Below are 23,242 nucleotides of genomic sequence, written 5' to 3' on the forward strand. Positions count from 1 at the left end.
AATATAATCTGTTCCCTCCGCCTTGCCATTCTGTTTTCCAAACCAGCTTGAATAGTACCATCTGTCACAAGATAAGTTCTGAAGATGATTATTCCAACAAAGTTTAAAGGTTTCAAAATGGCAACTGGAGAGAAGATCTCTCTTGCTCATCCACTAAAGTCTGCCTTGATTACTTTGATGTAACAACACTTGAAAGCTCCTATTCTTTGAAACTAATTTAAACACATTGAATTGTTGAAAGATTAAAAACCACAGTCAGCTAATTACACTCACTCTCATCTCTTATTCAGCAAATGAATCACTTTTCATTACCACTTAGCTGAAGTACATGAATTTCTGCCTAATTAGAAATGTTGTAGATGGAGCATTAGCAAGGCTGGAGCGGGTCAGGATATCTTGCCTGCTTCATTTTTAATTCCTAACCGTAGAGCCAGATAGGAAAGGCTGGAGATAAGAAGTCATTAAACAAATGTAAATTATTTATAAAAATTACTTTGCCCAAATTATAATTATTTTTTCCCCCAAACACTCTTATAAACGTCAAATGGAACGAAAGGAAAAGCGGCCCAACATTGATTTTAATGACCATTTTAATGTTATGTATAACAGAACATTGTGAATACAATGGAAACAAAGTTTTATCAATTTAATAATAAAAAAGAAATCCAAGATAAGAAAGGGGAGGTAATAAATTTCATACCTATAATATAGTGCTTAGTCTCAATAATACTCCCAGCTTGTGAGTATAACCATGTCTTTGTATTCCAGACTCGAGAATCATGATTCGTGTGTGAACTTAAAATGCAGAATTACAGTAGGAAAACAAAACCTTAATTAATTAGTTTCCTTTATTTTCATTAAATCAATAAAATCTTTGACTGCTACAGGTTTCCTTTAATAATAATATATATATATATATATGTATTATATATATTTAACTCCTTTCTTTTGGATTCCACCGCTGCTAATGCCATATTTACACCAAAAAGTCACCAAATGTTGTATAAAATCTAAAATCCAATGCTGTTGGATTGACAAGGGTTTAGAGATTTAACTTAAAAGACAATGTAGTTACCTTGTTACTTTTCTTTTTGTAAAGATGATTTTTTTTTTTGCCTTTTGACTGCTACTGACACGGTAAACCAGTGGCCCCCTACGGGTACATGTGGCATAAAGTTGCCACTGAAATAGAACTGCAAAAAGTGTTCATATGCTGGAGTTTTCTGAAAGGAAACCATAAAGCAGCTCTGGATGAAATTTCTCCCAATTCAGCACTGGGTATTAATTATAGCAGTATAGGTGTGAAGAGCCCCTAAACCTATTAATGATCAAATTGCTTAAAGAGGTTTTTACAATAAAAATTTGGATATTATAGCAGTGTTGCTGGAACATCAGCAAAAGTATATATATATACACACACATTCCAGGTCCCTTTGAATTAGCCAGAAGCACATATGTAAGCCATTGTTTTTTTGGACAAAAATATATATTCTTATAAAAAACTGATCATTGTACTTGAGTGACTTCAAATATGGACTCAGAGTGGTAGTAAAAGGAATGGCTTCAATTATGACAAAGCGATTCAGGGAGAGAAAAATCAAGCTCTTCAAGAAAAAAAAGAAAAGTATAAAATTAGATTCAAACAGATTTACCCAACCCCCATTCCAGTCTCCCCACAAGTTTCAATGTTAAAATTGGTTCTTCCATCTAGAAAGGCTTTTGATGGTCTTGCTACAAAACAATGGCCTCTTAATTGCAAAGTCATCCAATTGATTCATCAGAAGAACCTTTCGTCTCCCCAGAGCTTGAACGCTAGGTGTTTCAGCATTTACAAAACAGCCTTTTGGTTCTTTATGTAGGTTCATTTTAATTAACTGATAAAAGGAAAAAAGGTATTGATCAGTGTTCTCCATCCCTCCCCCAGCTCTATTTGTGCAGCTAAAAATCCTTCATTCACTCTGACCAATTCTTTACAATCTTTATTTGCTAAAATTGGCAAAATTTGCAAAGGCATCTTGCTTGGGTTGCACAGTTCCAGGAGTCATAGCAGAGGTCATAGCTATATTGGGTACCCCCAAGCCCATCGTGCCTGTCAAACCCATTCCAGCAGCTGGCATCCCCACGTTCACATTCATTCCCAGAATTCCCTGGTTCATCATAGGCGTGTTTCCCAAGGAGGTCATACCCATTGTACCCGTCATAACATTGGGCATCCCCATTCCCACAGGAATGGGCCCTCCCATCAATGAACTCGTTGGGGATCGAACAGGCATCACGTTGGACTGGGAGTTGAGGCTCACGGCTGCAAAATTTTGAGTCATCACATTCACAGGTTGTTGCATATCTGCAGAAAAATAAGATACAACAGCCTTTAATTTAATCAATATCCTAGGGTTGAACATGGTGAGTTACAATCTACTTTTAGAAGTTATGTAACTATATTGTGACTTTACAGTGAACAAAGACAAGGAAAAAGTTATATTTATGTTCACTAGCCAGTTAGCCTACAAAAGATGACTAATTTCCACATCTCTTCCTTCTTCAGTTAAAATAGAGAAAAGTCTAACAAAGTTTTACAATATGTCTTTCTCCCAGGTTCACTATTGCTAACGAATTGAGCTCCGAGGACAGAGAGTTGATACCACCCATAGGAAAAGCTTAAGAGATGCGGGGGTCCTAATGATGCAAGCCTCTGCAGTTAGAGACCTGGCTTCACATCCCTGAAACATTCCTGGGCTCATTCTTCTGGATCACGTTACGGTAACAGAGCTGCCAATGGTAAAAGGCAATGGAGCAGATGAAAAATAGGATGATGATTAAAATTAAGAGAAAAGGTGGTCTAGCAAAAGGATCCTTTTTTTTTTTTTAAAAAGACACATTGGTAACGTCTGCATAGCAGGTCATGCCAGTGAAGTATTAGTACATCAATGGGATCACTTACTCTGTTGCTGAATCATTGTATTAAGTGACGGCTGCTGGGGTTTGGAAGGCTGCATACCAGGTACTAAATTGTCCAAACTGATATTTACACTGGGGTCTGACCAAGTGGATGGCAGAGTTTTGCTGGCATTTTTCTGGACCATCTCTGTACTCGGATTATAAAGAGGACTGGGCTTCTGCAGCATACTGTTAACATTCTGCAAAGGCTAGAAACAAAAGAAAAAAGCTTTTTGTTTTTTTAAATGATGCCATTCACTCCCTAACATTTACTACTGCTGTGTCTAAGAAATAAACAGCTCCATCATGTCAGCGTAAAATACAACAAATGGTTGTTGGTTTGCATAGGAGACGTTAAAAAGCCAAAGAGAAATGTCGTCAGTTTTTATGAGACATGGATGTTCATCTCTTTCAAAGTGGTTTCCCCATCAGTTGGTATCTTGTTGGAAGTGATCAGGATGGTATTTCATATGTTAGCACTAAGCATTTTGCATAGTGGATTGGGTCACCAAATCAGAGTTGCCTGGCATCTCCCAGACAAGGAGCCCATTCTATTCTGGGCTTTTTGAAATGCATTTGTAGGTTTTTGCACAAGAGTCAACGTGCTTTGGTTTCAACAGCCAATTACTTTCCACTGGAGTAGCCCCACTGTGTGTCATGGCAACACACAGATGAGGGTGAGGACTGGTCCATCAGTTGCCTGATGATGTAGGCTGCACACATTCTATTTTTTTTTTTCAGGTTCTAACTTTAAAACCTTCCCTCCCCCAAAAAGGATGAGATGCTCTGTCAGATAGAGTGACCGAGTGATAAAGAATGCATCTGAGAGCTAGGGGTAACAAGAAGGTTTAAGCTAAAATAGGACAAAAGCATTCTAGAACCTTTTCTTCACAGAGGAACCAGTCATTAAGGGATTGAGTAACAATAGCATACCTGTGACCTTGACATGGGTAGACCGATGCCCACCGCACTAGAGCTCATCATCGCAAAATTCATGCTTTGTGAAGAAGCCATGGTTGCCTGAGAGGAGCCCATCAAATCAAAGAGGTCAGTAGAATTTGAGGCAGCTGGAGGATGGCCAAGAGCTGGCTGCGAGCTACCAAAGAGCTCTACAGCTGGCTGGGCAGTGCCACCAAAGTGCTCTCCTGCTGAAGCACTGGGACACGGAGAGGCTTGGTTGAAGGCACTCCAGTCGCCGAAGTCTCCGTTCCCACTTGCTGCTGTACCTGGGGGTGAGGGAAAGAAGGTAAAAGATTTTGAAAGGCACAGAAAAACGCCACATTCTGTGAACTGAAACAAATGAGACCTGATTTGTGTCCGTCCAGATTAACATCTGCAGGTAGAACCTCCATCTGGACATCATTCCTTCTCATGAATATTCCAACAGTTTTAACAAGGTAGCAAAGGAAATATGAAACACCCACGCACAGACAAAAAACTACATCTGATAATGTGTCACCTATGGACCTGGATGAGTGGGACACAGGTTTCCTTCAACTAAGTTTGCAGCATCCAAATGCTTCCAAATAGACACTGGAAAAGTAGATTTGAGGTTCTGTCAAAAGCAGGGCTAGAAGTTTAAGAATCAAACTTGCCAGTACTTTAATCCAATGCTCTGATATTCTCAACAGAGCCATGATCCCAGCTAATGGGTATTATGCAGTCACTGTACATGAGAAGCCCAATTCCACGGTCATAGTAAAGCATACAAGATAACAGCCATTTATTCAAAACTTTTTGATTACATATAATTAATAGCTTTTGCACAACATAAGAAAATAGTGACACTAAGTGGGATACCAATAAAACCAAGAGCTTTCAAAACAGATTACCAGAGGGTCCTTATCTTACTCTGTTGCCTGCTAACATAAGTAATATTTCCCCTGGGCTATGAGAGTACATGATGCTTTGATATGTACCTGTTTCAGATCACATGCCCCAATACCTTCATATAGACCAGCAAGCCCAGGATGTGACAGGATCCTTACTTCCATTTCTTTACCTTTATAAGGATCAGTCAAACCACTGACATTAAAATAAGTTTCCTTCACTTACAGGAAAAAAGTAAGTTACAAGAAACATCATGGGTAACATTTTATAGTGAAAGTTATTTAAAATATCCCAAAAGCTGTGGTGGTTTTTGTTGTTCTGTTTTTAAAGGGCCACAACCTTCCAGAGGGTTTTTTGGGGGTGGGAGGTTGGAGGGGCATTGCATAGGTCAGATTTTTGGTGATGTGGCTAATGTTTTACAGATCTGGATGTAGTAGATGAATATCATTCTTCTGGCATATGAAATGCATAGGATTGCTTTATTTGCTACATGGATGCACAGCTTAGAGGGAACATTTCCATCATGCATAAGAATTATGATATTCCCCTGTAGGTTGTATCTCATGATGAAGTTCTCATTCCCAGTTAGGCCACAAGCAATATCCCTGCAGTAGGGAAAGAGCTCTGAACTCTAATAAATGATTAAATCAACTCCATTTCCCCCTGCATGAGCAAAGGAAGAGGCTCTGAGATTTCACTGATTTCAAAGTTGCTAGACCTATGCACCTGGCTAAGAGTACAACCCACACACCTGGCTATTTCCTAGAGCTGTATTTTGTCTCGTCAAAGGCAACTGCAATAATATTTTACACTCCATGTAAATGCTTAAACACCTGTGTTCAAACCTGGTTTTAATTACCCTTACCTTCACTAGTGTATTACATTTTAAGTAATGGAAAAGGGGGTAGGAGGAAAGAAGTGAGTTTGTTTACAAAATCCAAGCACTACCTGTAGTTTTAACACAAGAAATGGACTAATGTTGATTAGCTCAGGGCCTTACTAGAACATTTTGCTTTCATTTCCCTTACAAAAGGGACTATCGGAGGATTTCAATTAGTACTGCATATTAAAGATTTAAACCCACTTTAAATATTCCTGATGGACAAGTAAACGCTGAATGTGCTGATTCCATGTGTATTGGATGCAGAGATCTGAACACACAATAAGAAAAAGTAGGGGTAAGAGGAGAAGGTTTTGCCCCCCTTTTGGGGGACTTGATCAAAGATGATTAATCCGGGAAGAAAGGATTACTAGAGGGGCTTATATTGTTAGAGAATGATTAATCATTTCACAAGACTCCTGGCCCACTGCATAATGGTGATCGGTATAGATTAATCATGTTAATGCAGATAAAGGATTGTGTCATTTTAGGCTGTATTCATACACAAATTATTTGCATAGTAGGCAGCTTTATACTTGTAAAAATAACTTTATTTTGAATCAGTATCACAAGCAAGGAAGCCTGTACAATTAGGACAGTGCTTTTTTTCCCTGCCGGTTGAAATATTAAAGGTGTGTTTTAACCCACAGATACCCAATACAGCTTTCCTAAATGTAGCAAATAATGCAAAAAGATTCCCAGGTGCTGATCTACAGCCAATTTGCCCAGAGATTTACTAATCTGTCACTGAAGTGTCTTCATTCATACTGGATTTACTCCTATGCCCCTAGCTGAGGCACAACTCCCAACCGCCTCAAGAGCAAGAATTACACCCCTTTTGATTGGAGCGCCACACTTTTTGGTCAACTGCAAATATCCATATTTAGCAACATTGTTAAGTTGGCACCTGCAAGTGCCTGAGCACCCTCGACTCCTACTGGAAGGCTGAGCTCAGAAAAGCTCAAATTAAAGAAAGAGGAGATTTTAAGTGGTCACCTCCAACACACTTTGCTGGCATAAGACTGTTCACTCTGGTTTGCTTACTACTAATTTGTTGAGAATCGTTTTAAGCACCACAAGCGACGTGGGCTCCATTTCCCTTGAGAAACCACTCCCCAGTGTGATATTTCATTATGGATACATTCTCCTTGTTCGAAGAAAGAGCTGTTCTCTCTTACTCCTAGATATATTCCTTGTGCCCCCATAAACAGTTCCTTGCCCTCCTTGGCATTCATATCTTTCCTATACTTGTAAACAAGTTGTCATTTAGCTAAGCTATGGAGGACCATCCATCAGTTTTAGCCCATGGATATGCATAAACATAGTCCACTGAAGACAATGGAGTTATGCCAGAGTATTGAGGGCATAACTTGGCCTCACGTCAGTCCTTCCAGGTGTAACTCCTATTCCACCTGGAGGTTTTGAAATCTTGATAGCATCTCCCTTGACATCCGGCAAAGCCAATTTACCTTTGTCTCTCCATTTACTATACAAATGTTTTGTTAATCTTGGAAGACAAGTGGGATTTTAGGTATCTTTAGGGATTATCATTCTTCCAACACAGGTGGGCTGCTATTCCTCATTGCATATGAGCCTAAAGTTTTGTTTTTATTTGTTAGACTTTTATAGGTGAATTGTTTGTGGGACTGTGTGGGGAGGTGGGGTTATCCTGACGTTAAATTCCAATTTGCCAATGCAGTACTCAATCTGAGCTTTGGGCTAGGTCAAACATTCTATTGTTATTTTCCCCCAGAATTTCCAACATACTAAAATTCCTTTGTATGTGTGTCCTCAGACATTCATAAGCCTCCCAATTTAGTGTGCTCTTATATTCCAGATTAATAAAGTTGCTATGATACCCCAGTCCTAGAAAGGATCCCTGCAGCCAGTGTTCCCTCTAATTTTTCCCATCCATGTGTGGAATGAAATGTGTTATGTGCACCAATATGTGTGTCACATCACCTCCATATTGGTGCACATAATGTTCATGGGGTGGGGTGGGGCCAAGGGGTTCGGAGTGTGGGAGGGTGAGGGCTCTGGCTGGGGTTGTGGGCTCCGGGATGGGGCTCAGGGCTGGAGCAGAGGGTTGCGGTGCGAGGGGTGAGGGCTCCGGCAGGAAGCGAAGACTCCCCCCAGCTCTCTATCCCTGCAGCAGCACCTGGGCTGGGTGACCTGCAGCCCCAGCCCTGGACCTGCCACGGAGAGGTGCTTCTCCCCGGCTGCAGCAGATCTGGGGCCAGTGGGAAGAGGTGCCTCTCCCCTGGCTGTGGCAGGTCCGGGCTGGGCTGGGGCCGGCGGGGAGAGGTGCCTCTCCCCTGGCCGCGGCAGATCCGGGACTGGAGGAGAGGCATCACTCCTCACCGTGGCCCTGAGCACTTGCGTGGCACTTAATAGGCTGCTGCGTGGCCATGCAGCTTAGAGGGAACTTAGCCTGCAACACTGCTGAACAGTTTGATACATTGTTGTTTGCCATTACCATGTGTTTAGGGCTCTTCAATCACTTTTCAGTCCGTGGCAGTGCTCAAAGTCAAGCAATATAAATTTGTTTTTGAAGACAAACTATCAAATACTTTACTGAAATACTGCTGCCCCACTCAGATTAGTTTTTTATAGCACTTGCTTGTATCTGAAAAAGTTTGCGAACTTTTGACTGGAAAGATCAGGAGAAAGGCTGCCTTTTCTCAGAGAAAAAAGTTGGTCAGATGATCTTACATAACGCATTAGACCATTTTGACGAACAGCGATTAGGTATATCAGTTAGCGATTAGTTCTATCAATAACAGCCAAGAAAGCACGAAGAGTTCACAAATACTGTCTGTGGGAGCACTCAGCATATCACTAAGACTCCTATTAAAAAAGTTCCCCCTCCCCATTTCCAAATATTATAAAAACTATGTTTTTACTGTGTGAAGTTTTTTCTGCTGTTTAATACGTGTTTTTCACCTGGCACGCTACACCCACAAAACTTGGAAGTGTTGAATACCTTGAGTAAGTTTTATTGTCTTGATTTTCCACCCTAAAAGCCACATCTTATTTTGTTATTGTTCAAGTGAGACCATAATTCCAAATGTCAATTTGTATGGAATTCTACTTTCACTAAAACAAAGTTTTGCCTGACGCTCCCACTGGTACACTGTTTTCTGAAATAAGGCCCTCACACATTTCAGAATCAACTGTATCTGATATTGCCAAAAAGTGGGGCTCTCGCTTCCTGTCTGCGACATACCACAGTTGTGTTTCCCTGGACCATTTAAGTACTTAAACCTTATGCCAATACAAAGCTGAAATTTAAATACTGTTTTGTGACATCCACGAACTCTCCTCTAAGCCACCTGACATCCAGGATGGGCAAGGATATTAAAAGCCACTTGGGAATCTGAATCACTTTGAAATGAAGAGGGAGGGTAAAGACTCATCTAAATTTCCGTTATTAACCACCATTTTTTCTGACTACTTATGTACTATTTCCCCTCACTCCCTGTATCCTTTTGATGGATGTGACTATATAGTCTGCCAATTTCCTCTAAGATATCTTATGACTTTATAGCAACATTGCTAAGGGATGCTTCTCAACAATGCAGGGTGCATCAAATAAGGCAAAATAGGCTTCTAACCCATACCCATTAAAGAACTATAGAAGAATCATTCATCAAAACCAGAAAGCTGTCCTTTACTAAGCCTCAACTCTGTGAAAATACCCATCAGAGACCAAAAAACCATCCAGCACCACTGAGGTGAGCATGTGGCTTTCTTGGTCAAACTAACACCACAAACAAGCCCCAGGAAAGGGAGCTGACTGCCAATAATGCCACAAAAAAGAAAGTGGCTTCATGCCCCTCTCCTCATCCCTAAGGGCCGTTTTTCAGTCAGTAAATTATCCTACCTTGGGGCGAGGGGAAACTTGCTGAGGCAGCGGCAGAACCAAAGTCAGCGAATCCTCCGAACGGGTCAGTTGATCCACCTAGAAAGGAGAGGAATCACAGGGTTGTGGAGCGATGCCCTGCTCAATGAACTTGACAAGGGCTTTCTGTAAGCTGCTTTCAGGCATTTCGTTTTATTTTTAAACCTCCCGCATTTGGCAGTCAGGGTTGGTTGAGTCTGTCGTATGTCTGTACCATTTTTTGAGGCTTTATTACCACCACCATTCTGTATTTATATGAACCTAGACAAACTGGATATTCTTGCCTATGCTGCAGATCTAGCGGATTGTGCTTTGCCATATAGGTGGCAGGGAGAACAAGATGCAAGTTCTGTTTCACAATTCATTCTAAAATAGTAATTCATACAGCGCAATGAAGCTTGAGAGATCAAACTGACAGGAGATGGTGGCTGGTATGGTGTAAACTAAGTAATGGGAGGATTACAGAATTAAAACTTGGGAAGCAAAAAAATATCAAAATAAATACTTTTTGTTACTGGAGGAATCCTTAATTTATTATGCTGCTTACCATGAAAAATTAAAAGTCTTCTTATATTTAGTTTTTATGTTTCTTAAAGCATGAATGATTCTGCAATGATCTTGGTATCAAGATTTCAAGGACGGAGCTTGCATTGGTGTTCATTTTTTATAAGTTTGCTTTCTCTCTAGAGCAACAACATTAAAGTCCCAACCATGCCTTTGTAAGCTACCAGTTAAATTATTAACATTTGAATATAGTATTGTAACTATTTTTCCATTAAAGCATATTCAACCCAAACTAGAAAGAAAAGGAAAAAAGCTTTAATAATTATATTTGGGACAAAAGAATAGGCAGAAGGCTAATTTCTTAGTCCAAAACACACTTTGCTTGACAGTGTAGTTTTTGTCACTTCTTTCCCCTACAGCTTTTAAGTGGCCATTCTAACGGCCTAAAAGTATCAAAAAGTTGACCTTATTTTTGTTTGTCCTTAAAGATTTCACCTCTGAACAGTCACACCCTGAGAAGTAGCAGCAGCAGTTCAATTATTGTGCTTTTAGTGTTATGCGTACATTATATAGGTTACATCACAGCTGCTTAGCCTGCAGTGCTTAGAAACTAGCCAGGTGGGACTGGAACATCTGTGCTGCACTCAAACACCACCAGGGACAGCTTCCAACATCTGGTGCCATTTCTGAATTGTCTTATCGCTGCAAGACATTCTGCCCCATCTGCTACTCTCAACTGGGTTAATTAAACTAGAACTATCTTCTTTATAATAAACGGCGAGCAGTAATAAAAGGAACAATTCACTTTCTAATACATGTGTACTTGTATTTCTTTTTAATGTTATTTTATTGTCGTCAATATCAGGAAGGCATGACTGTTTTTCAAAGGGGAAATGGTGTCTATCTACAGAACATGTATGATTTGATATAAAGCAGCAAATAAAGAGAAAGGGAGGACCATGCGTCTCTGAATTCCCACGGAAGGTTAATTCCATTGTAATACCTGTACCACTCTTTTTAGAAAAGATAGGAAATTTCAATCTGATGATGATGCCTGAACAGTATTTCAGTAGGATTTGTATTGAAGGAATTTATATAAAATATTTGTTTAGTCTGTTGTATTTTGATATAAAAACCTTGCATTGGATATAATGTAAACGTGGGAGGGAGGTGGCATGAGCCAGTCAAATATCAAGTTGGAAACTAAGTGAGAAGATCAAACTTACTGGGTCTACTGCAAAGGAAACACTTTCATAGTAATACCTCATTTGCTTCCTGTTGAAGAAGGTGAAGATTTGATCTTTTCGTACATAGAACATACAGCATAGGGTCTGCATTCTCCTATGTCAAACCACAACCTCAAGATCAGCTGCTTTCCTGACAAGCCTAAAGAGGTAACCCATAGCTACAGCATTGACTAACCCCCTCACTTTGAACCCAAAGTTGTAAGGGATTTCTGAATATTCTTCATTCTTGCCAATTCTCTCTCTCTCTCTCATGTGCCTGTTTCATTTTCGGATTGAACACTAAGCTCAAGAGGAAAGAAGCAGAACCTAGACCGATAGCAACAAAAGCAGCTCTCAATGGAGGAAGCCACTGGCCTAGAGTTAAACCTAGTCTCCAGTAATCCTAAAAAAATAGCTCTGACCACCTACGTGCCACCATGGACATAGCACTGTCTTGTTGCTGTGACTTCTCTATGCAAGTCTGTCTTCACACCTTCTGTAAAACAGGATGCAACTTACTTGGGCAACTTTAGTAATTTGTAAATCTCAAACTTCACCATCCCTTTCCTGTACTGTAAAGCTTGCTCAGTGTTCCCACATCTCAGGGGAAACAGTTACAGCACCTACTACACTGAAAAATACATATAGATGAGGAGTTGTTTAGCAAACGCCTCCACAGATCCTGGAACTCATAGTATTTCCCTGCCAATTTCTTTACAGGGGAGATCAAAGACTGCTTTTGACCCCTCCACTGTGTCTTGCGTGACCCAGGAAATGTTCCCACACCCTCTGCTGCAAGGAACATATTGGTCATCACAAGCGACCTGCATGTGAAGGACAGTGCTAATCTTCACAACATGAGCTATCCTCAAAGATTCCCACAGGAGATCTGTCGCTATAAATGAACTCTTTCCATCTGCCTTCGCAGGGCAGCAAGGAGATTATTTACAATGACCAGCTGGTAATATGCCTCTTCTCAATACCACTCCTCAATGCTGCTGAAGAAGGGAAAAATTGCTGTACCACTGTAGAGCAACAAAAAGAATCAGCAGCTCAGATGTGCTCAAATGTGGAGAGCTCCATTTGTTTGAAAAGGATTCAGTTTAAAAATGAAAAAAATTCTAAAAACAGAAGAATTTTAAAATTCTCTCATCTCCCATTAAAACTGGATTTAAAAGGGAAAGAATAAAGTGTTACAAAATAGGCTTTTTACAAAAACCTGATGAAGAGTATTTCCATGGATAAAGGGGCAAGGTGGAGGACAATGTGGATTCTGCTTTTGGAACGTATCAGAATGACCATGGATCTCAGCATTCCCAAAATGCATGCCTCACCTCATCTACCTTTCCCTCAATAAAGGCAAATAAAAGTTAACGTATGACAACTTTAAAGATCTTGGGAAGTGGGAAGGAGAGAAATTAAGACAGATACTAATTTATTATTTATTTTAACTTGGTTGTCTGGTGAGTACTATGGGTGCTGTTTCTACCCAGCATCACTGCTTTGTCACCCAGACTATTTTCAAGATCACACCATTATAGCACAGGCAGTATCTCAGATGATATTTATCACATTTGACTGTTATTTCATGAATGCGTAACATGTCCAAACTAAACAAGTTTGCCCTCTTTTGATAAGTGACATTGTGCAATGCAGCAGCATTGAGATGGTGCCATATTGCTCTTGGCTGCTAACGGTGTAATCTTTTACTGAATTTTCTTGCACTTATGGATTCATAAATAACCCACAAGATTATGAATTAAATACATTTTAAGTTTTATGTAAATCTTATACAATTATATCCAGCGGCGGCTCCAGACACCAGTGCTCCAAGCGCGTGCCTGGGGCGGCAAGCCGTGGGGGGTGCCCTGCCGGTCCCTGCGAGGGTGGCAGTCAGGCAGCTTTCGGCAGCATGCCTGCGCGAGGTTTGCTGGTCCCGCAGATTCGGCGGCTGGTACACTGAATCTGCGGGACCGGTGGCTCTCCCGCAGGCATGCCGCCAAATCCGCGGGACTGGGGACCTCCTGCAGGCATGCCGCCAAAGGCAGCCTGCCTGCTGTGCTTGGGGCGGCAAAAAACCTAGAGCCGCCTCTGATTATATCTAGTTAATGATTATGCATCATACCACAAAGCTATTAGCCCTTGGTGTTGGGCAAAACTAGGAAGTGTGGCCTTAAAAAACAAAAACCATGTATTATATAAAAGAGTAACAAGTTATTTGAAAAAATTTAAATTTGTTTTGCTCAATGAATACAGCTGGAAAAACTGCAATCAATTCACAGAATTTAATTATTATAACCCAATCTGCTATGGGGAGGAGGCTCATTCAGCCCCACTATAAGCTACTACAAATACTGCGAGGAAAGAAGCACTACTAAGGTGCCCCATGTTACACAGAAACAGTAGCTTGCGTTAATTAGTAAAATTTCTGTTTGCAATTGAGAGAGAAACCTTCTCTCAAAGGTTTCTTGCCAACTAAAAGGGTCACACTGGTGCTTAATTCTCTGTTAAAATTGATCTTGATACTGAGGGGAAAAAATTACATCCAGCCATCTGACCATCCCCATCCTCCTCCAGTTAACTCTTCTTTGATTGTCCCATTAAAACACCTTAGATACATGACAAACTCCCTTTAATAGTTTATGATCCACTGTTTTAACTGTGGCTGGCATGAATGTCTGTAGCATGACACTAGACTTTTTTTTTTTTAAATTATATTATCTCTCTCTTTCTCACACCCACATCCATACACACCCACACCCAACCCAGTTTTGTACTTCTGTAGGTAAGTCACTGAAATCTAAAGCTTGCCTAAAAGAGTTACTGTGGTTTCACAGTTTAGTGCTAGCGTGGACATGAGTGAACTTAAATTTCAGTTTAGTATTCAGAGAATAATTCACCATAAATTAATTGAACAGAATTGTAACTTCAGAGTGAGTTTTTTGGCATTAGGGTTGGGGTTATCCAGGGGTCATGAGGAGATAAAAGAAATGAGTTTGCTTTTGCTGTATACATTAGATGTGGCTTGTGAATAGAGGTCATCCATTTCTATAGCTGCCTATCCCTTAACTTGTAACATGAGAAACTTAAAGCTGACTGGATTGTGCTTGCTTTTAGAATTAATTATAAATAACTCTGCATTATAACCCATGCAGTTTCTGACAGACTGATTTAGTGGCTAATCTTTATGATTTGCTAACCTTATTATTAATCCTATATATAATAAAAGCTGTGTTATCCAGCACTTTAAACCGGACTTTCAATGAAGACCAGAAATGCCGGTTTAGAGAGCTGTCCGGTTGGTATAGTCCAGTTGGCGCGGGGCCAGCAAGCTCCCTACGTGGCTCAGCATGTAGTGGCGACATGTCCCTGCTGCTCCTCGGTAGAGGTGCAACTAGGCAGCTCTGCGCCGGCCCCGCCCTAAGCGCTGGCTCCGCAGTTCCCATTGGCAGGGAACCGTGGCCAATGGGAGCTGCGGGGGTGGCACCTGCGAGCGGAGGCAGTGTGCAGAGCCATCTAGCTGTGCCTCTGCCTAGGAGCAGCAGGGACATGTCACCACTTGCAGGGAGCTGCCCAAGGTGAGCGCCACCTGGATCCGGCACCCCAACCCCCGCCCGAGCTCCCTCCCTCCAAGTCCCACCCAGAGCATGTGCCCCATACCTACTCCTGCACCCCAACCCCCAGCCCCACACCCCCTCCCCCACTCAAACTCCCACCCTCTTAGTTAACCAGAATTTTTCACTTACTGGCACCCCCCATTCTCCCAACATGCCAGATAAAAAATGTAATATGGTAGTTTGTGTGCAGTTATAAACTTACACACAGTTGTCCATTTTTTGGGTACTTGAAACATTTTGCTTTGCTTGTCACCATTTTTCTTTCCACTTTATCCTTACAATATTAAAACCCACAAGCTTGTGCACGGACAGTCAAAATTAAACAGATCATAGATTAAGGATAAGGATATATACCTGTTGAGATTGGCTGGCCAGCACCATCAAACAGATCAAACAGATCATTAGAAGACTTGCTGCCAGGGGGTACTGAAGCCTAAAGAAGACAGAATTTACCAGCTTTTTAAAAAACATGATTGAAGTACTATTTATAGTTCAACTGCAAGTGTAGCTTTCTAACTGTCTTATCACAAACTTCACACATGAATTGAGCATTGTTCTCCTGATGAAATGGCCCCCCAAAATGGCCAGAATGTCTGCAAAGATGCAGATGGGTAGAGGGGAGCTTGTTTGATTAACCTAATTAAGCAAAGACAGACTTCACTAGAATATATTTAAGAGAATCTGAAGTTAAAAAAGGAACATTACCTACCCATGTTATTTTTACTATCTGTAGCCATTTATGTCCACGGAAGATTTAAACCGGAGAAGCAAACATCAAAGGTGTGCATGTTTAAATCACTCTGGTTTTGGTTGAATGATATAAACCTTATGTAAAATACTAGTAAAGAACGTCACCGTTAACAGGTGGTGAGTATGTTCAATCAGTACTCCAAGTAATGGATCTTAGGGCTTGTCTTCATAGGGAGATTTCCTTCCCACATACTTATCGCAGAATTATTAATTCATTAATACATAATTATTCCATTTAGTTATACTGGTATAAGTCTCCACATGAACACTATTCAAGAATTGATTTTATTCCAGAATGATGACTGTGCTTTGGAAAATTATAAATCACTTATTCTGGAATTGTGTGTCCACAGGGGAATTTACACTGGTACAACTATAGAAGAATAATTATTCTGGTATAGCTATGCAAGAAAATTTTACCATGTAGACAAGCCCTTAGTTAATGGACAGAGTTATCTGGAAGACAGACTGTTTTGCAACACATTAATCTAAAATCTCAGAATAACTGACTTGTATTATCAAATATAATTCCAAAGTTACTGTGGGACCCTGACTTAGCTTGCAAGGTCACAAAGAAGACAGAGGGAAAGCAGTATTGAAGCCTTCCTTTTATCAGTCATGTAACAAGGAAGAGAATGCATTTCCTGACAGTACCATGGCACATCAGAAGTCACTTCACTAGCATAGTCACTAATACTAGTATTGGTCATGAATTTCCAAGAGAATGTTTTTCCATCAGAAAAATGCTGATTTGGCTAAACTGTTTTCAGGAAAGGGTTAATTTTGACAAATTTTGAAAAAAAATTGGGGAGTTTAGAAATTTTCTAAACATCTCATTTTGACACTCCTGAAACAAAAAATATTTTGTTTTTTGGTTTGAAACTTTAGTTAATTTATACTAAAAATAAAAATTTTAAAAAGTCAAAATTGAAGTGAAACCTTTCAATTAACCCAATCTGAAATTTTTGGAGTATTGTTTGTGAAAGTTTTTGAAATTTCAACTACACCTCTACCCCATTTTAACGCTGTCCTTGGGAGCCAAAAAAATCTTACTGCGTTATAGGTGAAACCGCGTTATATCGAACTTGCTTTGATCCGTTGGAGTGCACAGCCCCACTTCCCCGGAGCACTGCTTTACCGCGTTATATCGGGGTAGAGGTGTACTTGTCTAATTCAGGATGGGAAGTTTTTTTTTTTTTTAAAATCTTATGGGATGAAAAAACTGCTTCCCACTCAGCTCTAATACACGAGAACACCATCAGTTTGGTTAATCTGAATCCTATATTCTTGCAGGAAACATCACAAAGAATGCACACATTTAGCCAACGTTACTACTCCTGCAGTACAATGGCATTCTTACTGTTCTATAAATCTTGGCACTGGGGTCAAGTGCATCTATGGCAGACTGACGACCTGCTGAAAAGTCTGTTAAGTACCATTTTACTATTGGTCTTCCTGACTACTTGCCTCAGTCACACTGGCACAGAGTTTGTGGATTCTCTTACTTTAGGTGGAAGTGGGAGGCAGTCCAGAACAATCTATCCTGGTCAATGAGAAAAAGGGGAAGGTCTGCTGACTCTCCAGAACTCTCCTGGCAGGCTTCCACATTTTAAGATGGTTTCTACCTACTAGAGGAACAGTCATGGACTCAGACATTAGTCGGGCAGGGGGTGGGGAAAGAAAGAAAGAGAGAAAGAGAAAGAACTCGAATGGCTGACATTAGCTTTATTCCTCCAATGCGAGTTTTGTACCCTTCTAACACACTCATTAAATTAGTACTTGTGTTATACAACCAGCAGTAAGAATCTGAGACACCTAATTGAAATTTATAAGCCCATGATCATTTGGAGGGGAAAAGCCTTACAATCCCACTCTCAAAAGAGTTTTAAAAATAAAGAACTGCTTCAGAACACTCTTCCCACAGGCAGCACTAAGGCTGTAGTCTAGTTTGTAGATCCTGGTGAAGATACGCATCAATGGCCAGTCAACTCTGAACATCTCTTCAGGTGAGGGTATTTGTCAATAGAGAGCATTGCTCCTATAGACTTTTGAGAACCGGTCTGCCAATTTTGGGGTAGACTTTTCTAATATCACATCTTAGCTATTTAGAAATGGTTATTTTGAAGATTTTTTTATTCCTGTATTTGGAGTGGAAGCTCTGCAGATTTATAGATCTCTAGTCAAGCTGATAATTCATCTGAGATCCAGTTTGTGCTGAATTCCTCCTTATGCTTCAGATTCAGAGGGAAAGATGATTTTCTTAACATCACAGAATTCACAACAGCAATTATTGAAAGCAAAAGTTGACAGGATCACCTTGTCCTTGTGAAGTATACAGGATGCTTCTTTATCTGGGTAGTTTGAATACCTACAGAGGTAATGGAAACCAAGAAAGCTACTTCAATGGACCACAAGTAGATGGATAAGATAACATGGAGTTTGAGAGTTTAAGACCCAGATAAGTTCCACATAGGCCAATGTTTGTATAAAGTGGCTTTATTTTGACTCTGATGAATCATGCTATGCAAGAAAGCTAGTGGAGTCTTACTGCCAGGTGATGGCTTGTCTACGGGATCAGACTGTTTAGTAAGAATGAAGGAATGTCTTTAGTTCTTCTTGGTGTCATCACACAGTCCATTAGCTCCAAACATTGAGTCTGAGCCAGAAATGAGCAGAAGCCTTCTAAGACTGTTCCTTTTGAGACGATGGTATAACATATACATTAGATAAAATCTCTTGTTATGCTACATTCAAGAGCCATACTTCAAAATTCAGGAAGGTGGGTTCCAGATGGAAGATCTGGGTAACCAGTAGATGAAACGAACATATGGTTATCATCTCCATTTGTTCAAAGTATCAGGGCCTCATTAACCAACTGGTTACAAGCAGGATGACAAGTAATTTTTCTCTTTTTACACTGTTCTGTTCAGTAAAAGCATGGGGAGAGCAGAAGTAACTTGGAAGAGAGCTTCCATGCCTAGAACTATTGAGTGTGTCCTTCAAGACATTTGTTTTACTTGTGATTTGGCTGTGAAGCAAACAGGAACACTTAAGGCTGGCTTAATCTCAGATACAATATGGAAGTACTGGTTGCTCATTCTCCATTCTGACGACTGGACAATTTGACAATTCAGCCAGGCTGGATTTTCAGGTATGTAGGGCTAAATGAAGGCTAGGATTCTCTCCTCCCATTCCATACTGTGAAATGTCTCACAGCAGTTCAGAGCTTCTGATCCCTCCCGGGCACCTGATGCAGACAAAGGTGGTCACTTATCACCTTAAAGTACTGACCCTGCCGGAGGTCTGAGAAGCTAAGAATGTGAACTTCACTGATAGCCTGAGAAGACTTTTTTTTTTTTTTTTTTAAATAGCCTTTTCCACACTGTGGATGACCAAATGCCCTGAGGGTTGTGTGGGAGCCCAAGGTGAACCCCCCACACCTGAGAAACAACTAGTCCCTATTATTTTCTGACTTCTTGCAGATAGGACAGCTGCATAGTGCCTGTCAGGGAGCGCTTGATGAAAGATCACCACAGGAAAAAATTGGAAGTCCAATGGGAAACAGGCTCTTCCTTTTTATGGCAGAGAAGCGAGTGGACTCAACTTTGCAGCAGAAATCTTTGCAACAGCCTCTTGTGGAGTCTAACCAAAGATGTCACATCTATGCATGAGAGCATTGTGTTTAACAGCCTGAGGCAGTCTCAGTGACACTAATTATTTTTATAACAAGAAAGTTTAATTTCAGAGGATTACAATTTCAAATAAGGAACAAAGAGCAGGCCAGGAATAAAGATCCACTTTGCAAGTCAGTGTCAGACTAAAAATAGACAATATAAAAGATAGACACTTAGGCAAGATGTGCATCTAAAAGTTTTTGCCATTTTCCAAGAGATGTCAATAGGCTCTTGAATTTTTCAATATTTTCTGATGCGTGTAAGTGAACTGTACAAAGATTCATAAACTGTGGATTGACCATAAATAACTGTTTCACAGAGTCTGGCATGCCCACAATTACAGGAAGACAAAAAGCAGAAAGATAACAGATGGGGCAGGTAAGGAAATACAATATTAGTAGAAACCCAAGGGAAGCTAGGAAGACTAGAGCCTTCACCTATACTACATAAGTAGATATTTTAAACACTATTGTGAAACAAGCTTTCAACTCAGCCATGTTATAAGACTTCTCCCCCTTCCCCCTTTTGCCTGTGTGTACAGAAAAAAAGTTAGTTGTGGTTGGGCCACAAACTTGTTCCAACAATTATTTTGTAGCTTAGATATGACTGTAATTAAAAACACTGGCCCCAGACACTGAGTTTTCTAGTACCCAGTAGCAATAGAGACTGACGAGTTGGACAATATTTGTGAACTTACTAAATGGCTAGGGAAAAAGAAACTTGCCACAAGTATTTTTTTCCCCTTAGGTATGTCCAAATTTAGAAGCTTGAAATTCAGCCTAGTGATAAATCAAAATCATGTTTCTGTATTTTAAGTTAGAGCTTTGTATTTTGAGAGCTTTGCTAATTACATATGGCTGAATGTGGTGTTTTTAAACAAAAACTGTTACAAATCCGTATTGTATAGAATGCTAATGTTTTGAAATACCAGACATTTGGAGATTAAAAATAGAAGTATCTTTTGAACCTTAAATACTCTCCTCCTGCTATTTTTTTAAATAGAGATTAAAATAGAGAAATGATTAAAAAAACCATCCACCCATCAGAGCCTGTCCATTCTAAATTTGTGTAGCGACGGCACTATATTACTAGATAAGGGACATTTATTCTAGGTCCAATTTTAGGGTCTTAGACGCTATTGAAAATCCAACCCTTTAATTTCTGGGAAAATAGTTATTCTTTGGGCTGCTCTATAATCTACTTAATTCCGAGTTCCCTTGTTCTTAAAACAAACATGGTTTCAGAGTTGGAAGAATGGAAGTTACATCTTACCTTTATTGTAGATTGTGGGGTATGAGCTGCATTCTGATCCGGACTTGTTTTGTCTCCCGTGTAATGTGCTGCTGCTCCCAGATCAATGGTTTTGGAAGGATTTGCTGTGCGTTTGTGTCTGGTGGTGGTGGTCTCTGTGGCCTGTGTTATATGAATATGTTTGGTCGTCACCGTCTCCTCTTCATCTTTGAATTCACCTTTGGAGGATTTACCTCTTCTTGCTTTCTTTTCCTCATCACTATCACTAGAAGAGCAATGAAGAATGAAACAAAACTGATAGTAATCAGTACAAATATGATTCAATTCCTCCTCACCAAGATCCAAAGCCCACTGAAATCAATGGAGTCTTTTCATCTACTTCAATGGACGCTGAACTCTGGCCTAAGAATTTTGACAAGAGTGTTGATTTGTATTAACAAAAGACAGTGTAGACAGCGACTTAGGGAAAGGAGTACACAGCTTTAATATTTGAGAAGTTAATACTTTACACTTATGTGGCACTTTACAAAAGTGGGGGTAGCATTATCCCAATTTTTCAGAGACTTTTCTGTGCATGTGTGGGGTTTAAAGGTCTTTGTTAGATACAGCTGTCTGGCCTGTTAGAATTAGGGATATTTAGAAAAAGAGTGAAGTTGGTAGGCCTATTCAACACTTGCCCCAAGAGGTTATTCACTGGTCGAAATGAAGCGGCGCATCAAGAAAGGGTGCTGGCCTTAAGATGTCAAGCATACCAACTCCACTTCCAGCCCATATCCCATTTGAGATCTATGGGCTTTTATTTTCTTTCAAGTATTTGTGAAAAATGGTTACCCAGCTTTAATAAGGTTGTTTCCCAGTATTATACAAAACTGTTCTAAATTTCCCAGCTCAGAAAACACATTTATTCGAACACCTCAAAGCACGTGTCTGTTTTAGTTGAAATCTTTTTATGTACCACAGTGTAATGTACGTTTAGTCTGACTATTAAATTCTCCATTCTTACTTTGCTTGTGACCCAAAAAGGTGTAAAATATCATTCATTTTTGCAACAGGCATATTGCATTTTATCATTAGGGCAACAGAATTGTACATAACAATGAAAAATGCTGGAGAGAAAGCTTAAATATATTGAAAAACTATTTTGAAACAGCAATTCCCTTCTGGGTACATAATTAAAAGTGGAAGGTTTTTATATTTTAATAATGCACAAGAGTACTAACATCTCTAATTGAACAAAGACTGTCCTTTTGTCAGTGGGGATACAGGAGCAGCGCCAGGGTTTTTGACGCCCTAGGCGGCAGCGCCCCTCCTCAGAGCATTTGGCAGTGGGGGTCCTTCCACTCCATGTCTTCAGGGCGCTTCAGCGGTGGGTCCTGGAGTGAGTGAAGGACGCGCTGCTGAATTTCCACCGAAGACCCAGAGCGGAGGGACACCCCGCCGCCGAATTTCCGCCAAGGACGGCAAAATGCCACCCCCCCAAATCCTGCCGCCCTAGGGTCGCATAGTGGAAGCGCCAGCCCTCTGGGGATAGGACAACCACAATATACTCTAAAGGGTAGCCTTTGTTCTCTGCTGAGAATAGTGGGGAGTTTGGGATACTTCATATACATAGAGGAAATGGGACACATACAATCTAGTTGCCACTGGAAGTGCTTCCAAAGACTAACAGCATTAGCTTTAGCCAGACATACAAGCACGTGTGGTGAAAGACTGCACACAGCTCTGCCAGTGCACCTAGTCCCCGACTTGTAGCAACTCTCAGCTGTTCCAGCTCTTGGCCCTCTGAGTAATTAACAATTACTATTGTTAATTGTTAACCACATCAGTGCAGCCCCAAGTGTGCATGTGTTGTGGGGAACTTGAGGGAGAGGAGAGGTTATCAAGTGCAGGTGTTGTCACATGCACCGATGAAATGTGCACTTCAGATGCATGCCCATATTACACTATAGCATAAGTTTCAGAGGAACGTAGTAAGGTTAATCTCACTTGCTCAAGAGTAAGACACACATGACCCTTTAGTGATCTACACCATCTTAACTGCTGCACTACCAGAAATTCTAGCTCTACAAAAATAAAGAGGGTTTGAGTGGTCAACTGACCTCCAAAATCCACAGCATTAGAGAAGCAATGTTTAGGTGGATGCATGTGTTATATCTGAACGTTTTCCAGAGAGGTTAAATATATATACACTGAAATGTAGGACATAAAATATTACAGTGCCCAATTTTCTATAATAAACTGTACTGCTTCAAACTGAATGTCTCAGGAGATTTGTTTTGATTTTTCTTTGATGGTCACATTAACAGCAATGAAACATTATAGATGAACGTTCACTTTAAGTGTGTTTACTATGTACGGAATAAATCCCTATAAAATCGTACCGCTTCATGTGAGAACTGCATAGTGAATGTTAAGAAGTTTCATCTAGTATCATATTGAATCATTAAAGATAAGGTCCTATGAGCGATGCATGTTCACGTAACAGCCAGGAGCTGAACTCTAGCCTGTGGTCTCTTCCTTTGCTTTAGATTCTCCTCCCCATCCGAAGGAGTGAAAATGGTTTACTGTCTCTTTGATTCGGGGGGAGACAGTTTGAGGCAGAATGTCTAAACCTAGTCAGCCCACAAAGAAGGATTACCACTCTTTAAACCAAGGTCACCTTTAGCAAAGAT

The 23,242-nt window shown here is 40.4% G+C and overlaps 1 protein-coding gene across 2 annotated transcripts in view; it reads right to left on the reverse strand.

Moving 5' to 3' along the window:
• Positions 1 to 572: 572 nt before the first annotated feature.
• Positions 573 to 23,242, reverse strand: part of CLINT1 (clathrin interactor 1) — a 79,594-nt gene continuing 56,924 nt past the window's right edge. Inside the window, exons 7-12 of one of the 2 annotated variants that reach the window (XM_065555154.1) lie at positions 20,592 to 20,835; positions 15,250 to 15,328; positions 9,531 to 9,608; positions 3,871 to 4,163; positions 2,942 to 3,146; positions 573 to 2,344 (exon numbers count right to left, since the gene is read on the reverse strand). In XM_065555154.1, coding sequence (XP_065411226.1) covers positions 1,980 to 2,344; positions 2,942 to 3,146; positions 3,871 to 4,163; positions 9,531 to 9,608; positions 15,250 to 15,328; positions 20,592 to 20,835 — 1,264 coding nt within the window. In that variant the 3' untranslated portion in view covers positions 573 to 1,979. The remainder of the gene's footprint in view (positions 2,345 to 2,941; positions 3,147 to 3,870; positions 4,164 to 9,530; positions 9,609 to 15,249; positions 15,329 to 20,591; positions 20,836 to 23,242) is intronic. The other variant, XM_065555155.1, reaches the window with a different exon arrangement.

This window comes from Chrysemys picta, chromosome 8 (assembly GCF_011386835.1).
Source record: "Chrysemys picta bellii isolate R12L10 chromosome 8, ASM1138683v2, whole genome shotgun sequence".
Taxonomy (NCBI): domain Eukaryota; kingdom Metazoa; phylum Chordata; order Testudines; family Emydidae; genus Chrysemys; species Chrysemys picta.